Source organism: Monodelphis domestica, chromosome 5 (genome assembly GCF_027887165.1).
Source record: "Monodelphis domestica isolate mMonDom1 chromosome 5, mMonDom1.pri, whole genome shotgun sequence".
Lineage (NCBI taxonomy): Eukaryota > Metazoa > Chordata > Mammalia > Didelphimorphia > Didelphidae > Monodelphis > Monodelphis domestica.
In genome coordinates, this window is record NC_077231.1 from 83,046,616 (window position 1) to 83,071,349 (window position 24,734).

General features: G+C 39.9%; 1 protein-coding gene across 4 annotated transcripts; it reads right to left on the reverse strand.

Moving 5' to 3' along the window:
* Positions 1-36: 36 nt before the first annotated feature.
* On the reverse strand, positions 37-24,725 carry IKBIP (IKBKB interacting protein). Of its 4 annotated transcripts, none has more exons than XM_056798683.1 (4): positions 24,432-24,694; positions 24,079-24,322; positions 13,757-13,874; positions 37-2,567 (listed from the first exon to the last, which is right to left on the reverse strand). In XM_056798683.1, exons 2-4 carry the CDS (start codon positions 24,309-24,311, stop codon positions 1,812-1,814), a joined length of 1,107 nt encoding a protein of 368 aa, XP_056654661.1. In that variant the 5' UTR covers positions 24,312-24,322; positions 24,432-24,694; the 3' UTR covers positions 37-1,811. The 4 variants fall into 4 exon arrangements, with proteins under 4 accessions (XP_056654661.1, XP_007503320.1, XP_007503319.1 ...); XM_007503257.3 differs by lacking the exon at positions 37-2,567 and adding an exon at positions 9,218-11,217 and having other exon boundaries at positions 24,432-24,725; XM_007503258.3 differs by having other exon boundaries at positions 24,079-24,625.
* Between the last annotated feature and the right edge of the window lie 9 nt (positions 24,726-24,734).

Below are 24,734 nucleotides of genomic sequence, written 5' to 3' on the forward strand. Positions count from 1 at the left end.
CGTAAACCAACACAATCTAAAAAAGTTCTCTGCATATTTTTACATTAGGTTTGACTTTATTTTTGAACAAAGATCAGCCTTCTCTCCTTCTCACCTCGAAGGCCAAGAAAACAAAACTCATTACAAACACAGACAGTCAAGCAAAACAAATTCTCACATATAACAGTAAGATCTGAGGAGTTCAAAAACCCAAAATCCTTTGGAGATCAGTTTGACACAGTATTCACGCCTTTGCATTTCACACTGTTTTAAATATGACATCCCAAAACTTCTTGAAAAGTTGTCAATGAGCTCAAAATGCTTCCATGACATTTTGCCTATCTTTCCCAAGAGGGGCCAGAACTTGTTAGAATCCCCTTCTTTTTTGCACAGCATGCCCACAGGGGAGCCGCAGGGGTGATCAGGAAATTGGGGATGATCCTCGCTGGGCAGGCCTGGGCTGGCCCTCATGGAGCTGGCCATGTGCTCTAGGGCCTTGTTGAGAAGAGTCTCCCGACGGCCAGGGACCAGAGGAGGGGGCGGGGCTGCACAAATATCCGATTTTAAGTCTACAAGACAGTTTAAGGAGACTTGGACCTGCCTGTCTCTTTTGTGACTTTCTAAAGTACTCTCTTGTAGATGTAGAGCAAAGGGTGCTCTGAGGAGTCTGACCTGCCCCGCGATCAAGGGTTAAAGGGCTGGGCGCTTGCTCGCCTCATCTATTCTGTAGTCCGTGTGGGGCCGGGGCAAGGGCGTGCTCAAGCAGACCAAGCTCCCCGAAGGAGGCTGAAATGACTCGCGCCAGGCTCGGCCCCAGAGACGTCCTGATCTCCTCCGTCTAACCACTTGCTCTACCCAAGATGCCGGCTCTCTAGGACCTGGGTCCAGAAATGGAGGTGTGACTGAAAGGAGCAGAAAGGCCTTTTGGCGGTGGGATGCGCTGCGGGTTAAAGGCGTGAAGAATAATTCCGGTTTTACAGACCAGCCAAGGGACTTAAGAGTTCACATGGACAACTATCACGTTTCACAACAAACAGACTACTTCAATCAAGATATCTAAATCTTCAGGAGGAGGTAAAACGCGGGGCCCCGTTTGACATCTTGTACTCATGAATAAATCATAGTTTTCTGTTAGTCTTCTACTTGAAATCTTTCATCATCATCCACCTTCCCATTTTCTGCATAGCCACAAGCCAACCAGATGATAAGCTCACCAAGGGCTCACTGACTGATAAACTGAAACCGTCTTCTAGTTATGACCAGGTAGCTCAAGCTAATACATAGACACTGCTCTGGCTCCGAGAACAAAGTGAGATGCTGGGTTGGAAGGTGGCAGTCATGTAATGAGGCCGAGGCATTCCACAGCTCTCCAGCCAGCAATGGCGAGGAGGAGAGTCATGCCAGGGACTCAATTCTATCAGTAGTTACTAAAGTCTCCCAATAGCATTCTGACCCCTGGATATAAGCATGAAAGTACATGCTTACTTGCTGAAAAACTTAAGTAATCAATAGTTACACAGCTCACTAAAAAATATTTTTTATTTTATGACACATTTTATCCAACACAAGAAAGTCCAGAAGCTTCCAATATTTTAAATATTAAATTTAAATTACTTTTTATCAGTGTGTAATGTGACTAAGGCTCCATTTTTCAGGATTTTTCAATTTAGGTAACTTAATTTAAAAACAATTCAGGGGTTCTGAATATAGCATACACAAATTCAAAATTTTTTGGCAGGGGATAAATTTCAATATAAATTAGTTTGCTTTGTAATCCTATGTATGTTTATGGATTTAAAAACATGACACAAAAAAGGTTAAAAACCCCTGACTTAATTTATATCTGAAATTTTAGTTATTTCTTCTTTCACATCCTTAATTTCAGTTTGAACTATAGTTATGTTAGATATTTTTTCATTTAAGAAAGCAATTTCTTTTTCTCTTTGTAGTAGGTCAGCAACCAATCTCCCAATTCGTAGAGTTAAATCATTTATCATTGGTTCCAAACGGGAAAAATCCTTTTTGAGGTTATAAACCTTAGGCTTTAAATCATTTGCAAAATTCACTGTCTTCAGAATTTTAGCCCTGTCACTTTCCAAGTTTAAAAGCCTATCTGAATGCTTACTGAAATCACTGTCTAGTTCAGAAAGCATCTTGTTAGCAACCTGAATTCTTTCAGAATTTTCAGATGCTAAACTCCTTAGTTTTGCTGTTCGATCAATGCTACTGGAAAGAAGGTCACCTATGCTTTTAACTGTATTTTGTTCTGCTTTTTCTAATTTGCTTTCCAGGTCTTGTACAGATTCTGTCAATGATGTTACATCAGTTACTAACCCTGAAATGCGCCTTATATCAGTTTTGACAGCTGAAATCTTGAGGGAAACCTCTTTTGCCAGGAAAGATGTACTCTGGTCTGTGTTTGTAACTGCTTGATACAGAGCTGTCATGTTGTTGTTCAATTTATCTCTTTTTTCAGTTATCCTGTTGGACCAAGTTTTCAAGTTATAAACATCCTCCTGAAGACGTTTTAGATGAGCAATGATCTGAAAATCCTTCAACTGTTTTATCATAGCTTCAGACTTCTGACACTATAGGAAAATAAAATACAACAATGATTAAAAATAATAAACCCAACATTTTAATTTAATTTAAAATGGTAATTTAAATTTAATTTAAATCAGCTTAATTTTAAATGTTATATTTTTACTGCAACTGTACGCTCTGCCAACCTGGAAACTGACAGGAGAAGACATGAATTATATGAGTATTTTAAGAGTAAATGGATTTATTATGTGAAGCTGCCCCTTTCTGCACGGCAGTGCCAATAAGTTATAAGAATAAGAAAATTCACAGAAACTTATAACACTATTTTCAACAACTTTGATTAAAAGATGCTTACTGATTGAATCCTTGAAAGAAATCATAACAAATACATACAAATGCTCAAAACATTAGGAACTGAATTCTAAGAAGCATTAATGTAGTAGTTTCTGATTATCACAGGCTCTTTTCAGATATGGAAAAGGTTGTAAAGTATTATTTCACTTAGATAATGAGGCTTAACCTTTTTTCCCTTCGTAGTCAGTTACAGTACATTTAAAGATTAAAACATACAATTTTCAATTTCTCAAAATCCACTAAGTAGATTATGTGTATGTAGTGGCAAGAAAGATGTTTTCTAATAATTTACTAGAAAAAGGAGGAGGAAGTATTTCTCTAGCATCAGGATGGATTTAGGGATAAACACAAACCTAAGGGAATTTATAATACTTTGTATGGAATGAAGAATTTTTAAAAGTGTTTACTATGTCCAAGTACTGTGCTATGAACTAGAGATATGAATAAAAAAGTGAGTCCCTGATCTCTAGGAGCTCACATTCTTTTTTTTTTTTAAACCCTTACCTTTTGTCTTGGAGTCAATACTGTGTATTGATTGGCTCCAAGGCAGAAGAGTGGTAAGGGCTAGGCAATGTGACTTGCCCAGGGTCACACAGCTAGAAAGTGTCTGAGGTCAGATTCAAACCTAGGACCTCCCATCTCTAGGCCTGACTCTCAATCCACTGAGCTACCCAGCTACCCCCTTCACATTCTAATAAGGGAAGCAACACATGGAAAATTTCTTCTGAAGCCAGAGATATCTGTTAATGTCTTGTGGTTCTTAGGATGTGGCAGTGGAAAAGCAGATCGTAATGTCTCTAATGTATTTAATGTGTATGATCAAATCATCTAATGAATACACATGCTTCAGTTTCCTATCACATTCATTCTTACTGAACTTGTGTGACAGTGATCAAACCATAATTTCTCAGAGCATCTCAAATGTTTCTCCTTACTCTTAACTTTTAAAAAAAATTTCTATGCAATTTCTTGTCAGTACAAATAAAAATACTATAGATTTGTATTTCCTTGAAAATCTAGAAGCTAGAATTGGATTAATAAAGTACCCTAAACTTGTGGGACGTGTCTATCATTTATTCAGTTATCATCTACTGAACCTACATTTATTTTTTAAAAACCCTTTCTGTTAGTATCCATTCTTTAAAAAAAAATTATTACTCTTAATTTTAAAAACTAAAGCCCTTCTCTTTTCTTAGGCTCCTGTTTTGAGGCTTAGCACTCTATTCACTGTGCTACCTGGATAAACCTACATTTATTTATTCATTTAAAAAAACCCTTACCTTCCATTTTAGAATTAATAGAATGTATTGGTTCCAAGATAGAAGAGTGGTAAGGGCTAGGCAATGGGGGTTTATGGGACTTGCCCAGGGTCACACAGCTAAGAAGTATCTGAGGCCAAATTTGAACCCAGGACTTCCCATCTCTAGGCTTGGCTTTCTATCCGTTGAGTCACCCAGCTGCCTATATTTGTTTTTAAAATGAATTTAATTTTCAATTCTGAATTCTCTCACTTATGCCTTCTATCCACAATTGAGAAAGGAAGAAAAACAAAACCTTTTATAAATATATATCAAGCTAAATGAATTTCCAATGTGGAAAAAAATAAAAAGCTTCCATTTGAACTCTGAGTGCAACAGTTATCTGGGGTAGACAACATGTTTCATCATGAGTCTTCAGGAAATGGGCATTCAGCCTATATGAAAATACCTACTATGCAAAGGTTGTTTATCTTGAGAGCCACTCGGTAGACTAAAAAATTTGACCATAGCACTTGTCTCCCAGAATGGATTTACAAGCATGGCAGAACTCATTCAACTGAATGACCCTGATGAATTTAATTTGTCACCACAAATCTATCTACTAGGCTCAGTGAACTGTGGGCAACCTTGAAGTCTGGATTTCTGATACTCAAAGAGGATCACAGAATTTTGTACTGTAATTAAAACAGACGTTAGCAATTAGCTAAGTTCAATTCCCTTACTTTATGGATAAGAAGCAAAATCTTGAAAAGGTTACGTAACTTGTGGAGTTAAACAACTAGTGAATGGCTCAGCCTGGACCCAGATCTTTTGACTTGTAAAGTCAAGGTTTTTAAACAACAACCCCCACTATTTCTGCCAATATTTAGCAGTTTTTATAAGCTGGCATGGAGTTTTTAGGATCAATTATTTCTACTTCTTTTGAAAACTGTCAGGAGATTAAATAATATATTTGTATAATTTGGTTTTCTTCATGTGCAGCATCACAGTAGAATAAAGGGTGGTTGAAGAAAGTTAAAAGATCATTGATAAGCTGGCTAAATTTCTGTTAAAACCAAGTTTAAGCTTCTCAACGATGTTGGTGGGTGGAAGTGTTTCTCTGTGCACAGGTAGCACTAACCCACACCCACCTTAAAAAGCAGTGGCATGTAAGAGCTCCAGGCTAGCACTGCACAAGGGGTTACCGTTTGGTTCTTATCTAATACTAAAATAAAGGGTAGGTAGTGAGGTGGCTCAGTGGATAGAGCATTGGGCCCAGAGTCAGGAACATCGGAGTTCAAATATAGCTTCAGATATTTCCTAATTGTATGATCCTGCGCAAGTCACTTAACCCTATTTGCCTCAGTTTTCTCATCTAAAAAATTAGCTAAAAAAGGAAATGGCAAACCACTCCACTATCTTTACCAAGAAAACCCCAAATAGGGTCACAAAGAGTTAGACATGCCTAAAAAGCCCTAAACAACAACAAAAATAAAGGCTGAATTTCTGAATTTCATGTGCCTTGAAATGCAAGAACATTTCTATGTTCAAAAGTGACTGCCAATGAACATGGAAATGTTTTGTATGACAGCACACTTATAACCTGTATTAAGTGTCAAATTGCTTATGATCTTGGGAAGAAGGGTAGGGAGGGAGAGAGGGAGAGAATTTAGAACTCATAATATTAGAAAACAAAACATTAAAAATTATTTTTACATGTAATTGGGGAAAAAAATTACTGAACTTAAAGAAAACCCAAAGGGATTGCCAACTGATTAGTGATTATTTCTAAACTGGATATCCTAGGAATGGGTCCCTTCTGATGTTCTATTAATATATTTGAAAGCTAAAAAGTTTAAATGTGTTTAGAGAAAGAAGGATGCTCTCCAGGACTTGGTGTATGCAGCCTCTTCACAGGCAATGAGCTTTGGTGCTAGATGTAAGAAGTACTCACATATTAAGTAAAAAAATCGGTAAAAGTATAAGTATTATGGTTTGCTTCAATTTGAAAGCTCAGAGGTAGATGTCAGATGGTGTAATGCAGAGGAGTTAAACTTACTGTCACAGCAAAACTCCAGTGTTATCAGAACCTGATTAAAATGTAACTGGGACATATTTAATAAATAAAAATATACAACACAGATGCTAATTTGTGGTTTTCTAAATCAACAGTTTCTATTTGAGTTTGACACCCCTGGTGTAAAGGACTTGGAAGTGAAGAAGCCTGAATGTAAACCAGAGCCTGGTGTTGACACCTGTGTAGTGGGATCCAAGGTGAGTCACTAACCTCTAGGTATCATTCTCTACAATTATAAAGTAGACTGTGTCTAAGAATTAGGAAAACCTCAAGAGAAGTCATCATCTTAACGACTTTCCTAATTCTACTGAGGGAATCCCCATTCTCCCAGTCATCCAAGTCCACAAGCTAGGACCATCTTGGATTTTTTCCTCTCCCTCCATATCCAACTGGTCACCAAGTCTCAAAGATCTTGCTTTCAATTGTTGCTTGCATCTGGTTCCTTCTCTAGTCCCATGTCCACCCTTCAGTTTAGGGCTTTATCACCTCTGGCATGAACTATTATAATGGCCTCCTATTAAGTTTGTTTTCAGTTTCCCCTCTCTAATCCTTCCTCCACTTAGCTCCCCAAATAATCTTATTAAGAAAACATTTGAGCATGTCACTCCCATGTAAAACAATCTCATGTCATTCTATCACCATACGTGTAAAATACAAAAAAATTCACCCAATATTTAAAGATTGGCTACAGCTCCACGTTTCCAGGCTTATCTCATGACCTCACTTAATGTATTCTGTAATTCTCCAGCCTAAACTATCATGCCATTTCCCATCACCAGGCTTTTGTATAGTCTGTCCCTGAAGCTGGAATACCCTCCCTCATCTCTGCCTCTTAGAATTTTAAACTATCTCCCAGGCTCAGCTTGCTCTTCAGTGGAAAGCCTTTCTGGATCCCTTCAATTGTTGGTGGTAAGGGTTTTCTCCCTTCTTATTTTGCTCTTAATTGTTTATGTGTAGGCTCTTGCATATAAAATGAACTTGGTAAATGTTTGTGGAATTGAATTTAATTCTATCTCTAATCAATATGATTACAAACACTGGCTTAAAACATATAGACCTTCTGTAAACAGCAACATAAAAGTTGGAAAAAATGGGAATCAGAAGAATGAGATTAAGTTTTAGCTTTGATGATGTGCCATGTGACCATGTGCCATTGCTCCTTTGAGCATCAATTTCCTGATTGGAAAAAGGAAGGGATTATTATGCCCTCTAATGTCTTTTTGAGAGCTAATATTTTATAAAGGTTATGCGACAGACATTTTCACATGTGGTTTAGGTTAAAAGTTTCATTTTTTGAAGGAGTTTGGCAAGCTTTCCCTCCCAAGGTTCCATAATCTGTCTTGTAATGCAGATAGGATTAAGCCTTAATCAGAATTGTGGATAAAATTAGTTTTATAATTACAGGTTAGGGGATAGAATAATGCTATTAGCTCTAAATTTTTCAGTTTTCTTCTAAGTGATGAAATATGCAAATACTTAATAAATAAAGTATCTAACCTGGTCAGCTGTATTAGACCATAGTCTTTAAAAATCTCCATTTGTAAAATTCACAGCAAAAGTACTTAGGGAATTTTTTTATTATAACAAAAGTTCCCCTTTCCATACTGTTTTGTATAACATTAAAGATGAAAAAAAAAACCATGGCAAACAAAAGTCTTTAATGAACTTTTAAAATAAATACAAAAAGTCATTACTATCTACTTGAATATTTCAAAGATCCACAATTCGATCACTATGGACACCAACCAAATGAATGTAAGATTGCAAATCCTCTCTAACTTAGTTCTCATCAGTTACTGTGGCTGAACAGATTCGCCACCTGAGGAAAAGCCTTCTGGTAATAAAGTACTGCAAATTTGGCTGTGGGCTCTTCTTTGGTTGAGACATGGCCAGTCTGTTGCTAGGCCTTTGACTCAACAGAGCCTGTCTTCTGCTTGCTCAAAAATCAAGAATGCCTTGATTGCTTTCTGCATCATCATGCTGCAAGAGACACCAGGGTGGGACTTTAAAGGAAGCATTATTGTAGGTGAAAGGACTTCTGTAAAGCATATCTTGATGGAGATGGGAGGTCTTGGGTTCAAATGTGGCCTCAGACACTTCTTAACTGTGTGTCTCTGGGCAAGTTACTTAATCCCCACTGCCTCGTCTTGACTGCTCTTTTGCCTTGGAACCCATACTGATTCTAAGACAGAAGGTAAAGAAGGGTTTAAATAATAATAATTTTAAAAAGTATGTCTTGAGGGGGCAGCTGGGTAGCTTAGTGGATTGGGAGTCAGGCCTAGAGACTGGAGGTCCTAGGTTCAAATCTGGCCTCAGACACTTCCCAGCTGTGTGACCCTGGGCAAGTCACTTCACCCCCATTGTCTAGCCCTTACCACTCTTCTGCCTTGGAGCCAATACACAGTATTGACTCCAAGACGGAAGGTAAGGGTTAAAAAAAAAAGTATGTCTTGAAATATAGGTGAATTCTTTTCTTAAAAGGATGAGAAATATAATAATTCCATATTTGTTATAGTATGTTGATATTTTAATAGCTGTATGAGAAGGGGGAGGAGAATTCTGTGTATACAATTCAGATCAATACTTTTTAAGAACCAAATTTTCAAATCCTCAATGGGAAGCATATACTGAGCCCCATGTTCTAAGAATGGTGTCCTTATTTATTAATTATATGAACCATAATTTTACCTACTTGATACGTTCATGATGTTGTCTTTAAATTCCTTAACAGTTCCTATGAAGCATGGTGGGGCCCTTTGCTTCTAAATACTCAAAGTAAAATATACTTAAACTATGTCCAAGTTTGTTAACTGAAGTTGTACTATATTTGGTAACATGAAAAAAATAAGTAATTAAAAAGATGCCCACTAACAAAGATTATGTTTGCCAGCAGTTTCTACTAAGGCACTAAGGAGTCTATGATGATAAATGGAGATGGCAGAATAGGGGCTGAAAAAAATATAATAATTTCCACTGATATTCTAATCTGTTGTGCTTTAAAAAAAATCCAGACTGTCGCAGCTCATAAATTATTACATTAAATTTAATGATATGATATAAACAAAGAATACAATTTTGTCAGCACATAGTTACAGGTAAGAACTAGCATTCAGAAGCCAAGAAATTTAAAGATAAAATTCTAGGAATTAAATCTATGTCTTGTAAAGTCAGCTCATTTCTCTCAGTGTATTCAGAACCTGCTTTCTGTGACAACCCTAAATAATTAAGGGGAAAAACAACAAATAATGAAAATAATTCTTTTGGGTTATTTGAAGAATGCTTGGAATAAGAATTTTAGTTGAGATATTTGAAAAAGGCAGAAAGTCTCTAAATTTTATTTTACTGTTTTTATTACTTAACATTATCCCCCCCCCCATACAATCCATGGGTTTAGTTTAGTTTGTCTGAATAATAAATATGACATTACTTCATTTATCTGATAACCTTAAGAATATAGAACACAGATAAGAACCAAGACATGAACAAACAAGATATCTGTGTGACCAGAATGGATGACACAAAATTGTCCATGCACTAATGCTCATGCACTGAATTGCTAGGTGAGTCCCTCAAAGCTCACCCTCTAAGCCTATTTATTTTGTCTTCCAGCTCACACCAAGTGTGTTTGTCTCATTTTCCTAGCCCAAAGAGGCTTAAGACAGTATGAGAGATGGAGTGTGGGGGCGCTGCTGGCTGGCACGGTGACAGCGAGAAGCGGGTGCTACCACTGTGTTTGAGAGGCACATCCTCACAAGGGCCCTGGTGTGAGTCGGTGGGGACAGGTACCCTCATTCCCATTTTACAAAGAGGCTTAGTGGGAGAGCTGGCTCTGGTCTCCCAAGTCTAGGGCTCTTTCCACTATACCACATTGTCTATCACCACATAATAATATACACAAAGACTCAAAGCATAGCAATCTGTGGCCACCTGAGACCACAAGTGTATGTTAGCCCAGTAAAATAGCTCATGCTAAATTATGTTACCTATACTCTACTTAAGAAGGTAGGGAAATATGTCCTATATTTTGAAAACAGATATATTTTCTTTATCTGGAAAACTCTCTTATGTGGATGAAACCCCTTTGCTTTGCCATCATGCTGCATGAGTGAGGCATTCTATCACAGAACAAAAGAAATATGAAACATGATAGAAATGTCTACAATAACATTTCCTCATAACATGAATTGGCTAAGTTTACTGTTCACCAATTCCTTTATTTTCTAGGTCATATTCTAAAATCCCCTTTTCCCTAAGACTTGAGGATGCTATGAACTCTTGAACTTTGCCCTTTAGGAAGTGCAGTTCATTCTGCATTTTGAGCATGCTATTATCATACTGCATTCCTTCAAGGGTTTTCTGCACATCCATAATATCTGACACAGCTTTCAGCATATCATCTTCCAGATTAAACATCTTCATGGTCAATTCTTCCATTTTCTTTTCTGTCCCTATTAGATCTTGAGAGACCTTCAGAACCGAGTGTACGGCACTCTCAATGGCTGGCAAGTGTGTCTTGCACTCTTCCACTTTAGGCTCATAGTCGGCAAGCTGATTGCCCAGGTTGATTTCTCTCTCAAAGAGATTTCTTTGTTCCTCTTCTAACTTTTCGACTGCTTTGGAATCAGACACTAGTTGCTCTTCTACTTGTAAAAGGTCTTCTTCTTCCTGACTCTTGATGGTTCTAATATTTCTGATGGTGCTATCTTCCAAATCTCTGAGCCTTTCAGTGAGCAATTTTACACCCTGTTCAGCCAAGTTAATTTGGGCAGTAACATGAGAATGCACACGTTTGGCTTCGGATTTTAAACCGCCAGTATGAGCATTCATGTCATCTAGGTTTCTTTTCCAGGAATCTGTAACATTCTTAAATTTCACATTAATGGTCTGCAGCCTTTGCATGAGAGTCTGCTCACTGTTCTTAATGTCACTCAAGATGTTATGCAGACTGGACACCTCTTGCTCAAATTGGGTCATCAAAGATATGGCTGATGTAGTTTCCTGCAGGACACTTTCAGAAGAATCAAGCTGCATTTATAACACAAAACAATTCCCAAGTCTACTTAATAGCAGTTAATGGTGGAGAAACACACACATTAACAATCAGGAACATAAGAGAGATGTGCAAAGATCAAGTTCTGAAGATACCCTAAAATAGTCTATGTCCATCAGTATCAGAACATTACTCACAAAGGGGAGTTTATTCACTAGTTGTTTAATTTTATGAATTCTGCCAAAATTAACAGATTATATTCCAAGTTAGAAAATATACACCTGCACCCCACATAAGGTTTTAGAGATTTATACCTTCATAAATATTAAAATCAAAAGAGAATTTCATCTTAATTCCTTTTTATCTTTTTTTTGGGGGGGGGTATGTGAAAGAAAATCTAGACAAACTATATAGTTTACTTGCTTGTCTTTAACTTACAATTTGGGTATTCATTCAAAAAGCATTTGGATAAGAACTATTTTTTTTTTCATAAAAGTAGTTTTCTTTGTGGATTTCCTAATTGCTTAAAGAGAAATTACCTGAAAGTTACATTTTGTAGAAATTACAAACAACTGCTAAAATGAATACAGAAAAGTGACATTGACAACCCCAATCATTCTTGGCCTAGATCTGTGATTTTGTTAGTATAGTGATAATCGCAAGTTGTCCCTTGTTCTTTAACAAGGAGGGCTGCATGGGGGCACTAGGAGCTTAAATGACTTGCCCAGGGTTAAACAGTCAGCATAGGGCAACTTTCTGACTGAGCCTGGCCCTCCATTGACTATGCTGATGATATTTAAAATACTAATACTCTATAATGCTAATCTAATAAAAAAGTGTTTTTTAAGGCTTTACCTTCTGTTTTAGAATCTGTACTAAGGTTCAATTCCAAGGCAGAAGAGCAGTAAGGGCTAGGAAATTGGGGTTAAGTGACTTGCCCAGGATCACATAGCTAGGGAAGTGTCACATTTGAACCCAGGATCTCCAATCTCCAGATCTGGTGCTGTAGCTACCGACTCACTAGCTTTCCCTAGTATTTTTATATTTTATATTCTGACCTGCCCTTAGGAACACTGGGAAACTTCCTAGATTGATAAATCATAGTATCTGGAACTTATAGGTCAAAGAAGTGCCTTTTATTAATGAGGCCTTGGGGGCATAAAGAACTTCTCATACACAAAGAGATGGTAGTGGCAGCTGCCAGTTCAGTTCTGACTCGGATTTAGCCAGTGGGATCCTGGAGTGGATCATGGCCACTCTCCTGGGGCCTCTAATTGCTTAAGGTCAGCCTTTGGGCAAAGGTATCTCTTGTAGAGGTTACCCACTGTCATGGCTTAGAATATCATCTTTGTATATAACTCCAAAATCATCAAGTTCTCTTTTAAGAATCTCTAACTGGATGCTAGACATCCATGTAGACATTTTGTCATCACCTCCAACCTGACATGTTGAAAACCAAACCCTCAGGGAATTGTGGCAATCTTTTTAGTTCATTCCCTAATACATTCACCATAAAAGCTATTTCAGATATTTTGTACACTCCTTCCCTCCCAAATCTCCTCAGTCTCAGATGTTGCATCCTACTTTAATGAGACTAAGGCCTTCTGACCACAATTTCTTCATCCATAAAATTATCTGTAATGTCAGTTATTTTTTTCTCCTTTCCTTTTGCATCAGAGGAACCTATTGATAAACTTGTCCACAGATGGCCATGATGCTAATACCATCCATCTTTCTTGTAAACTGTTCCTTATCTGAGATCCTCAGTCTCTCTCTCTCTCTCTCTCTTTAATAGCAATTTTACTTCAAGCTACTTGTTATCCCTCCTAGAGATAGTGCCCCATATTTCCTTTCTTGAATGAATACTTTACATTCAGCCCTTCCACTTTAAGATCTCCCACTTTTAAATTTCTTGGCAATCTGGCTTTCACATTTTACCAGAAAGATTCTCTGGAGGCTCATCAATGAATTCTCAGTTGTCCCACTCAGTGGCCTTGTCTGTTTCTGCTCTCCTTTGTCTCTCTGTAGCATTTGGCCTTGTTGAGCCCTCCTTGCCCTTCTTGACACTCTCCTCCCTTAGGTTTCTGTGGCCCTGAACTCTGGTGAGTCAGTCTCCTATTAACTTTCTGTCCCTACTTGGTATCTGTCTCCCTGCTCCTTAATCTTAGGTATTCCCCAATACTTGAAGCCTTTTCTTTTTTCATTATCTCTCTTCCTTAAAGAGCTTATCTATTCTTATAACCTCAACTAACACTGGTGTGGATCAATACCATATCTGGATCTCTAGTTCCAGTTTTTCCCCTCATACTACATTTCCAACTTCCTCTTGGTCAGCTTTATGTGAATGTTCCACTAGAACCCCAAATTCAACATATCCAAAGCTACCCTCTTAAACCCTTCCCACTTCCTTTCTCTTCCGAAAGTCTAATGACCTTTTACATTTTTTGAGTCTAATACTCAAATGAAAAATAAAACCTTATGTAAAACTCTTCAGGTATGCCTTTTGTGTAAAATACCTTCATGTTTTTTAAGCACAATAATTTTCCTCAAAGTTTCCTACTTTGAAATTATTACCTTTTCAGAAATTAAAGTGACTTGACTTTGAAGGCTATGGAATTCAGCGGCTTCCAATTTCAGGAGCTGGTATTTATTTTCCACATTATCAAACTTTTCTGACTGCTGAAATACAAACCTGTAAAAGATAAGAAAACAATAATATGCTTTATATAATTCAAATAGGGGCTATTTTGTATTACAATTGTAAAACACATTCCAAATGCACAAAATCATAAATTTAGTTCTGGGAAGAAATCTAAAAGTCATCTAGTATAACTCCTCCTTTTTTACTGTTGAGGAAATTGAAGGCCATAGAGCTTTGATTTGACTTGCCTAAGGTTGCTCAAGTTGCAGTAAGTAGTTGAGGTGGGATTAAAATTCTGTTACCCTGACACTTTCCCCCAAGGCTCTTTACATAGTACCACACTAGCTCTAGGATTTAAAATAAAATATCTATTATATAAAGCTGCAAGGGAATCTTAGCAAATTTCACATAATTATAAAACAAAAACTGCTCACAACTGATAATTGAATATTATCTTAAAGGATATATCTACTTATGAAATGAATAAAATACCTTCTAAGACCGAGTTATTAAAACTGGTCCCAATATTTATAATTTTTAAACAATGAAGATTAGTTATTTGATTCAATTAAGATGAATAAACACCTGATTGCATTGTGCTAAATGCTTAGGGAGTACTTAGTTTAGATAAAAAAATAGTCTTACTGAGTTGAGGGTCTAGGAAGCAGGGATAACACATTCACAAATAGCTACATGAGAAGCACATGTTACATGTGTGAACAAAGTGCTAGGTGAGGTGAAACCAAAGTGGGGATAGTGTTAGCTGTTTGGGGGAGATGGAAGGTAGTAGCTGTGGGTATGGCAGAGGGCTTTAGTAGCCAGAGCTGAATTGCAGTCTGAGAGCCTTAGTTCAAATCTTGAGGGTACTATCTATGTGACTTTGGGCAAGTCCTTTAAGCTCTCTGGACCTCAATTTCCTCCTCTGTACCATGAGAGGTTGGCCCCTTCAGCCACCAAGAATATACACATCCACCACAGAAAGGCAAAGGTAGGAGAAGAGGGAGGCCTGGAAATGGAAGTCATAGAGAAGGCCAATAAAAAGCATTCCCAGGACAGTTGAGCAGTTCAGCTGGCCTAAGTATGTAGAAGGGTAGGAGGTAAGATGATGCAGGAAAAGGTGGGAAGAGCTAAACTGTGGAGGGTTTGAATGCTGGGAAAAGGATTAGGAAATCATTTCAGGTTCTGAGCAGAGAAATAATGGCATGACTGAATAGGAAGGAGATATTAGGCAGTAGGTGAGGGATGTTGAGAGAACTGAAGTAGGAATATAAATTTGGAAGCCACGTAAGAAGCTCGGTTTGTAGTGGGGGTAGCCATGGGAACGCAGGACAGGGGACAAATGTGAGACATGCTGGAGAGGTAAAATTAATAAGGTACTAGTGACCTCCAGGAGTGTTTCCTTGAAGACTTAAATTCAATGATGTATGAAATAAGATAGTCTTTAAATGATTTCTTTTTTTTTTTTGCCAGAAAGACTGTTTTCTTTATTACAAGACAAAGTTGGAGAGAGACCTGACCAAATCTTTAAAAAAGACATTAGTGAAAGCGTTTCCATTTTATTTTGCAATTATACAAATAAGGTGACTGAAAGGACATGTGCATGTCCTCTGATCCAGAGATTCTACTCTGAAGCAAATAGGTCTGAACACAGTCAAATATTTACAGCAGGACTTTTGGTGCTGGCAAAGAAGATGCCCAGTGATGGAGGAATGGGCAAACAGATGGTGGCACACAACTGTAACAGAATTGTATGGTGAGTGAAGACACAATTAGGCTATGAACAGGAAGAGAAGAATGGAAAGATCATCTTGAACTGATGCAGGGAAGTTGGCAGAACCAAGAACACAATGTATACAGTGATTACAGCCATGCAAATAGAACAATCTACAAAACGGATCAAGCAGCAGTGGTAGAATACCAGGCCAGGAATTGAGTAGACCCACATTCAAATCCAGCCTCAGACAATTATTAGCTGTGTGACCCTTGCAAATTATTTAGCCTTGTTTGCCTCAGTTTCCTCATCTGTAAAAGGAGCTACAGAAAGAAATGGCAAGCCACTGCACTCTCTGCCAAAAAAAACCCCAAACGGGATCATGAGGAATCAGCACAATTGAAATAACTAGGCGACCACAAACGGAAAAGATCCAGGAAGCCTCCAAGGAAGAGAGATGAGAAGATAGTCCCACTCCATTCTTCAGAAGAGGCCGGGAGCCCACTTCGGCAAAGCTTTGGAATGATGCACAGACCTCCGGGATCTGGGGCCATGTTAATTGGTTTTGCTGTTCCTTTTCCTTAAATGATATTATTTGTTATGCTGTGTGGCTCTTGAAAGAAGAAGGGAGCTAGAGGGGCAACTTTAAGCCCTGGCGGGTGGAGGCGGTCCACGCTGGGGCCATCACCCTTCTGCTCCTCCCCTGGAGGCGGGGCCATCCCGAGGCCGAGCTGCGAGGGAGAAGGGGCCACGAGCCTTGGGGACCCCACGCTGCTCCCTGCCGGGAATGAACCTTCCGTACCCGAGAAGGAACCGAGCCCAGAAGGAAGAGTTTCTACTTTACCCTCTGGCCACTGAGCAGCCCCGGTCTTTAAATGATTTCTATAAAATCTGCTTAGTTCACTTAGATGGTATACTTTTTTCAAGCCAAAATTTTATTAATACCTCCCTTAGGATTATAATTTCTTGACTTTTCTCACCTACTCAAGTTACCATACCCAAACTACAGTGAAGACATGACAAGAGGGCCAAGACACAGCGTGTGTATATGTATATAGGGCTATTTGAAGGTAAAAGCCAAGATCACCAGTTATCTGCCAATCCAAAGTTTAGAGGTTAGACAATACTAATTTTAGTCAACTAAATTCTAGAGATAGTGAATCCTCAGCTATTTAGATACTAAGTTTTTAGGGCCCTTTGGTTTCTAAAGTAATTAGGTTGAGGGGAAACAGGATAGAAGAATTGACAGGTATAAGGCAGCCTTACAATCTATCAACAATTCAACTTTTGAAATGAAATTTAATTTTTTTGTCACTATTTTTTGTCTTTACATCACCCTTGGGGAGTGGGTGGGTAGAGGAGACTGGATCATCTCAGTTCCACCAGGCTAGAAATGTAGGGGCTACTCATGGGCCTGATCCCATAACTATTTCTAACCTGGGTTGGTTCACTCATCCTTAAACAACCTGGTGGCTTTCCCATTCCCAGTTGCTCACCATAGCGATCCTAGAAGTAGTGTAGATGGCAGACTGGCCTAACCCAGTGTGGCTCAGAAATCCTGGGCTTAGGAGATATCCAACTTTGGACTCCTTCAGAAACTGGGCATCTTCATTTCTAATATATCCCTTTCCATACATTTAATGAGCCATTTTTTGCAACAAAGAAGAAAAAAAATCAGTTCAGCAATAGCAACATATTAGCCCAATCTGACAGAAGGTATAATAGACCATAGTGATTGTTTACTACCTATGCCCAAAAGGGAGGTGAGTCCATTTTCTCCACTCTTCCCTGAGGCTTTAAACAAAGCCAAGGAGGTAAAGACCAGAAAAGGAGATTTGACTTCTTGGGGCTGGTTTGCTGTAAAGGTTGCCAGAAGTCCTCTACTGTGGATAACATCCATACAGAGGCCGACTGTTTGTGTCAAAGTTCAGAATTAAGAGGAGACGAAGAAAAGAGAGAAAAGCCAATAAGACAGGAGGGCTGGTGACAAAGATCTGGCACAGAACAGATCTGAATATGGGGGCTGGAACATCATTGGCACTTGCCCTTCTGATTCACGATTTGTGCCCATCCCTTGACCATGGGGATGTCCCAAGGCTCAGTGACTTCATCAGCTCATGGGCTTAATGATATTGACGCAGATGATGTCTCCAGTGCCCCCTCGGTGAGCAGTATGACCCCAAGGCTCAGTGGAGGCCTCTGGGATGCAGGAGTCTAAAAAAGAACTCATCGTCCTTCTCCCCACATTTCCCCACCACTCCTGTGGCCTCCAGGTTCTCCACCTTAGCTACCCACTACTCTTCACCCCTCTTTTGTTCCACACTCGGTTGCCAAATGTCAGCATTTCTACCTCCATGTTGTGTCTCATTACAGTTCTTTTTCTATTCCCACAGCTACTGTCTTTTGGTGAGATTTCTGCATGGGCCTCCTAACTGGTTTCCAAATCTCTCCCCTCTCCAGTCTGTCCTTCACTCAGCTGCCAGGGGTAGGCAAACAGGGTTAAGTGACTTAGTCAGGTTCAGGCAACTAGGAAGGATTTGAGGTCAAATTTGAACCTAGAACCTCCCAACTCTAGGCCTGGTACTTTATTCACTGTGGCACTGAGCTCACCCTCCCTTCCCTTTCAATGTCAAACACAGCTCCCCTGACACTACAAAAATGATCAAATATAGTAACATGATATGCTATCCTATGTTATTGTTCAGGAGCACAACTTTCTAGTTGAACAACTGAGACCTGCCAATTTCTGCAAAATAAAGAAGCCACAAAGTGGAGAAAAGTCAGCTTTAGGAATTTTGGGATAGGTTTGGCATTGAGGTACAGGTTCTGCAATAATAAAGTGAAATGACTGTGTCCAGATTTCTCTTCTCTTCACTCTCTCAATGATATAATTAGTTCTCTAAGATTCATCTATTATGTCTCTGCAGATGATTCCTGAATCTATCCATTCAATCTCATCTACTACACTGTGGTACCAAATGTCTGTGTACCAATTCAAGCATGCCCCACAAATGAAAGTTATTTTAGACTTGATGGCCTCAAAGGTCCTGTCTTATTCTAAATTTTCCAAGCCTCTAAGCATTGGGAAATATAAAACCAGGGCATAATGAAGTCATGTAAGAGCATTAGAACTGTGTACAAATTGTCTTTCTATAGAATATGTATGTATACTTGGATGCCCTATGGTCATCTCAAACTCAACATTTCCTTTTTTTTCTCTCTTCTAAACTAAGCTCATCTTAGCTCTTTCTTATTTCTATTTTTCCCCTTTTTGTTAATGCTTTTATTTCAGTTCCGAATTTTCTTCTCCTCTCTCCTCAATCCACTGAGAAGGCAAGAAAAAAAATGGATGCCCATTATATATGTGAAGTTAAGCAAAATATATTTCCACATTAGACAGGTTGTGGGAAAGAAAGCAAGAAAAATAAAGAGAAAGCCAATATACTGTAGTGTACACTGAGTACATTACTGGAAGTGGATAACAATTTTCATCCTAAATCCTTTTGAATTGTGGATTATTGTACTGATCAGCATTGTTAAGTCTTTTATAGTCGATTTCTTGGTACAATATTACACTTACTGTGTACAGCATTCTCTTGGTTCTGCTCATTTCACTTTCTATCAGTTCTACAAGTCTTTCCAGGTTTTTTGGATCCTACTCTACCTTTGTCATTTCTTAACAGCTCAATAGAATTCAATCACAGTCATATACTGTAACTTGTTCAGTCATTCCCTAATTGATGAACATCCCCATAGGTTTCTAATTCTTGCCACAACAAAAAGAGCTGCTATATTTTTAAATATATGGGTCTTTTTTTTCTTTGATTTCTTTGGGATATGGAGCTAGTATAGGTATTGCTGAGTCAAAGGGTATGAATAGTTTTATAGCCCTTTGGGCCTAGTTCTAAATTTTTCTCCAGAATGGTTGGGTCAATTCACAACTGCACCAACAGTGCATTAATGTCCCTATTCTTATTTCTGTTGAGGACACATTTTTGCAGTCATCCAAATTCACAACCTTGGAGTCATTCTCATTTCATCCAAATCAGTTGTACTTCAACATTAGTCAAATCAATTCTTTTCTCTCCAATAATATCCATAGGTATTGTGAGGGCTTGTGGTCTTAATATAATGGTCACATATGACTGAGGTTCTATGCCTTCCTTCCTGGAACCATACAGCTAGGTGGCACCATAGTACACAGAGTGCTGGGAAGCAGGGAGAACCAAGTTCAAACCCTGTCTCAGTCACTTAGCAGTGTGACCCTGGGCAAGTCATTTAACCTTTGTCTACCTGAGTTTCCTAATCTCTAACCTATCAAGGTTATTGTGATGGTAAAATGAGATATTTTTAAAGTGCTTTACAAATCTTAATGGACTATAAATGCATACTTTGGTGATATTACAGGTTCAGTTCCAGACCACCACAATAACATGAATATTGTAATCCAATGAGTCACATGAATTTTTTGGTTTCCCAGTGCATATAAAAATTTTGTCTATGTTATACTGTAGTCTATTAAATATGCAATAGCATATGCCTAAAAAAAAGATGTGTATATCTTAATTTAAAAATGTTTTATTGGGGCAGCTAGGTAGCACAGTGGATGGAGTGCCAGGCCTGGAATCAGGAAAACCTGAGTTCAAATATGGTCTCGACACTTCCTAGCTATGTGGCCTGGGCAAGTCACTTAATTTTGATTGCCTAGCCCTTATGGATCTTCTGCCTTGGAACTGACACTTAGTATTGTTTCTAAGACAGAAAAGCAAGATTTATACCTTATTACTAAATACATATATATATTCATTCATTTGCCTTTCTGTCTTAGAATCAATACTGTGTATTGGCTCCTACGCAGAAGAACAGAAGAGCTAGGCAATGAGAGTTAAGTGACTTGCCCAGGGTCACACAGCTAGGAAGTATCTGAGGCCAAATTTGACCCTAGGACCTCCCATCTCTAGACCTGCTCTCAATCTACTGAGTCACCCAGCTTGCCCCTGTGGTAATTTCTTAAAATAAGATGACAAAGAAGTTTACCATGCTGATTGACTCTTCATTTCATGTAACTCCGAGAACATTGTAGAATTATTAATTAGTCTAATTTCAATATTATTGTGTGTCAGGGGCCAGGGAAGCCCAAAGAAGGTCCATGGGAATGAACAGTCAGCACACATGACATTTCTCAATTAAATTTGAATCTACTCTTGGTGAGGTATGGGGCAATCCAAAACAATTAGTAACATTAAAGATCACTCATTACAGATCACCATAACAGATACAGTACTAATGAAAAAGTTTGAAATATCATGAAAATGACCAAAATGTGACCTAGAGACATGGTGTGAGTACATGCTGTTGGGAAAATGGCGCTGATAGACTTGCTTGATACATTAAAATGAAGCATGCCTATACAAATACTAACTACCATTATCATCTAGATTACTGTACTAACTTCCTAATTGGTCTTCTCCAGTCTACTCTCTTCACTCTTCAATCTATTCTCCACAAAGCAGTGAAAAGAATCTTCTTCAAACACAGCCTAGTCCTATCCTTTGCTCAAGAAGCTTCAGCAGTTCCCTATTGTGTCTAATATAAAATCCAGATGCCTTTCACAAGTTAGCTCCAGTCAATCTTTCCAGGTCCATCATTTACCAACCAGTCAAACTGGCTGATTTCATGTCAGCTGTGAAGGAATATTCCACTTTCTGTTCTCTTGCACTGATCTACCCTAGGCCTCAAATGCTTTCCCACTTTTTTCTGCCTGTTGGAGCCCCTCCTTTCTTTCAAGGACTCAGCCCAAGTAACCTCTCCTGCAAGATGCTTTTGGGGGGAGAGGGGAGGTGCAGCTAGGTGGCTCAGTGTATAAAGAGCCAGGTCTAGAGATGAGAGGTCCTGGGTTCAAATCTGTTCTCAGACACTTCCTAGTTGTGTGACCCCATTGTTTCACTCTTACTGTTCTGCTGCTTTTTCTGAGTCCTTCAGTGATCAGGTTCCCTCCCCTTACCATTTTACATTTCTTATAAATCCCACACATAAGTGTTTATCTTTGAACAAGTATCTTTTTGGTAAAAAGTAAGCCCCTTGAGGCCAGGAATTATCTCATTTTTCTATCTCCAGCTCTGTTTGGAACACCAAGTAGGGGTCAGGTCCTGCTTCTGTGTGGCCTGGGGGAAAGTCACTTAACTTGGTGTCCCAGGCAACTTGTGAAGCCTATGAGGCATAGGATATGGGCTGATCTGTGTTGGTAGAGAGTCTTTTTTTTTTTAATTTTAACCCTTAAGTTCTTAGTATCTATTCTAAGTGTCAAGAACAAGGCCAAATTAAGTGACTTGCCCACAGTCACACAGTTAGGAAATGTCTGAGATCAGACTTGAGATCTAGTCTTCCTGACTCCAAACCTGTTGCACTATCTACTATGCTACTTAGTTTTCCAAGTAGAGAAAATCATACCAGGAACTCCCTACAGTCATGAAATCCCAGGCCAGGTAAAAAACAAAAACAAAAACAAAAACAGAAAACAAGCAAACAAAAAACCCAAAGAAAAGAAAAGCTTGTTATGACATTATGGGCCAGAGGGGCTGGAGCAGGCAGTCTACTATAATAGGAAAAGGAGCCAGATGTGTAGTTGTGGACCATAAGATTTTATAGATCTTTAAGTGGAGGTACGATAACCATTTATCAGGTATGTTCTAGTTGGGATTCTTTTTCTGTAAGGGTTTGATTCAACAGTTGCTGAAATCTCTTCTTTACTCTGAAATTCTTTGATTCTGTGGTCACAGATTTATCTATAAGGAATCTTAGGGGTCATCCCCTCTTTAAAAATGAAGAGACTTAGGCTCAGACATGCTAAGTGTCTGGCCCAAGGTCACATAGGTATGAAATGACAGAGGTAAGTTTTGAAGCTGGGTCTTCTGACACCAGTACTCTTTTTCCCTTACTACTATTGCACGTCTAGATGACCCAAGTCAGACAAATTGTTGGCAAGAACTTATTAAATACCTACTGTGTGCTAGGCACTGTGCTAAGTACTGGGAATTAAAAGAAAACAAAAATAGTCCTTGCCCTCAAGGAGCCCACAATCTAAAGGGAGGAGAGACCAAATGTAGACAACTATGTATGGATAAGATAAATAGGAGATCAGCTGGAGATAACTGGGGGAAGGCACTAACATGAAGGAAGCCTGGGAAAGGCTTCTTGTAGAAGGTGGGATTTTATGTGAGACTTGAAGAAAGCCAGGAAGCAGAGATGAAGAGGGAGAGCATTCCAGGCATGGGGGAAAGCCAGAGAAAAGGCTTAGAGTTAGGTGATATAATGTCTTGGGAGAGGAATCTCAAGGAGGCCAGTGTTACTGGACGGTAGAGTCCTTGGAGGGGAGGAGGATGTAAGAAGAATGGAAGAAGCCAGGTTATAAAGGACTTTAAAAGTCAGAAGGTTTAATATTTTTTCCTAGTACCTCTGGAGTTTATCGAGTAAGAAGGGTGACCTGTGCTTTAGGAAGCTGACAGCCAAGTGAATGATAGACTGGAATGGAATGGATTATTGCAATAGTCCAGTAGTGAGGTAATAAGGGTAAGCACCAGGATGGTGGAAATGTTTGGGAAGAGACAGTGCAGAATCCACAGGATTCAGCATCTGATTGGATTTGGGAGGATGAGAGAGTGAAGAGCTGAGGATGATACCTAGGTTTCCATCTTGAATGACTGGGAGGGTAGTGGTACCTTTGACAATAATAGGGAACTCCAGGAAGCAGGGGGCAGAGTTTGGGGAAAGATGAGTTTAGTTTTGGACCTGATGAGCTTAAGATTTCTATAGGACATCCTATTTGAGATGTTCAACAGACTATGGAGATGTGAGTGTGGAGGACAAAAGGGAAGTTAGAGCTGGATAAATCTGGGTATCATCTGCAGAGAGATGATAATTGAATCCATGAGAGCTGATGAGATTATTATCAAGTGAAATAGCACAGAGAGAGAAGGGGGCCCAGGGCAGAACCCTCTTGGACACCAGGGATATTGATTACCACCTAGAGGCTCAAGCAAAAGGATTGAGGAGTGGTCAGAGATTTTGGAAAAGCAGGAGAAAGCTGAGACATGAAAACTCAGGGTCATGGTCAGTATCAAAGGCCACAGAGAGGAAACATGAGACAAGATCATTAGACTGGGCTTTAATAATGACCTGACCGTAGACCTAGAACTGAAAGGGATTTCAGATGTCTACAAATGAGGAACCTGAAGCTGGGAGAGACATATCTAGTTCAGCTCCTTTATTTGTGAGGACATGAGGTGAGGGGGGAGGGGCACCCAGGTAAGGAATAGTCTTTCCCTATGTCCAAAGGCTTGGTCGGGATCGATGGATGGATAGGCAGATGGATGTATGGATGTACAGATGGGATGGATGGACAGCTAAATGGATAGATGGACCAGCTGGATGGATTGATGGGATGGATGGATGGGTGGATGGTTAGATGGATAGGTAGATGAACTAACAAATAGCTGGGGCACCAGGGTGTCCTGCCCATCCGGCCCGCCCCGCCCCCTCACTTACCAGGCTAAGGCCAGGCTGGTCCCGAGGGAGAGTAGGCATAGCACGGTTCGTGGGTCTGCCCAACCGCCACCACCACCACCACCACCGCCGCCGCCGCCGCCGCCGCCGCCGCCGCCGCCGCCGTCTCCAGATACCCGGGCCGGCTCCGGGGGCTGCCCAGACTCGCCACGTCGGCCCGGCTCAGGGGGCGCCCCCTTGACGCCCGCTTTCTTGCGATGCTTCGCCTCGGACATTTCCGCGGGCCCTGGGGGGGGACACGGGCGGCCGCTGACCGTGACGAGGCCGGGGTGGGCGGCAGGCATTGCCGCCTTCCCCTCCCGGGCCCCCGAGGGCCTCCCCGCCCGCTTCTTTACCTTAGAGCATCCGTCAGTCCGTCCGTCAGTCCGTCAAGGTGTCCGCAGCAGCCAGCAGTGCCGCTCCCTCTTTCCTCGCAGGGAGCCTGTGGGCGGGGCCGCTCGCGCCCACGCTGGGCGCGTCCCCGCGCGCGCACCTCATGCGAAAACCCGCCCCACCCCTTTTTCTGGTCCTTCAGGCGATGGCCAAACGTAGAGCGCGGGCACGATCAGGCGTACTGCGTGCACGCCTCAGAGTTCTAAGGTTCTTCCATCCCTCCCCCCACCCTCAGAGGGAAAGACCGCGTTTGGTTGCGCGCGCAG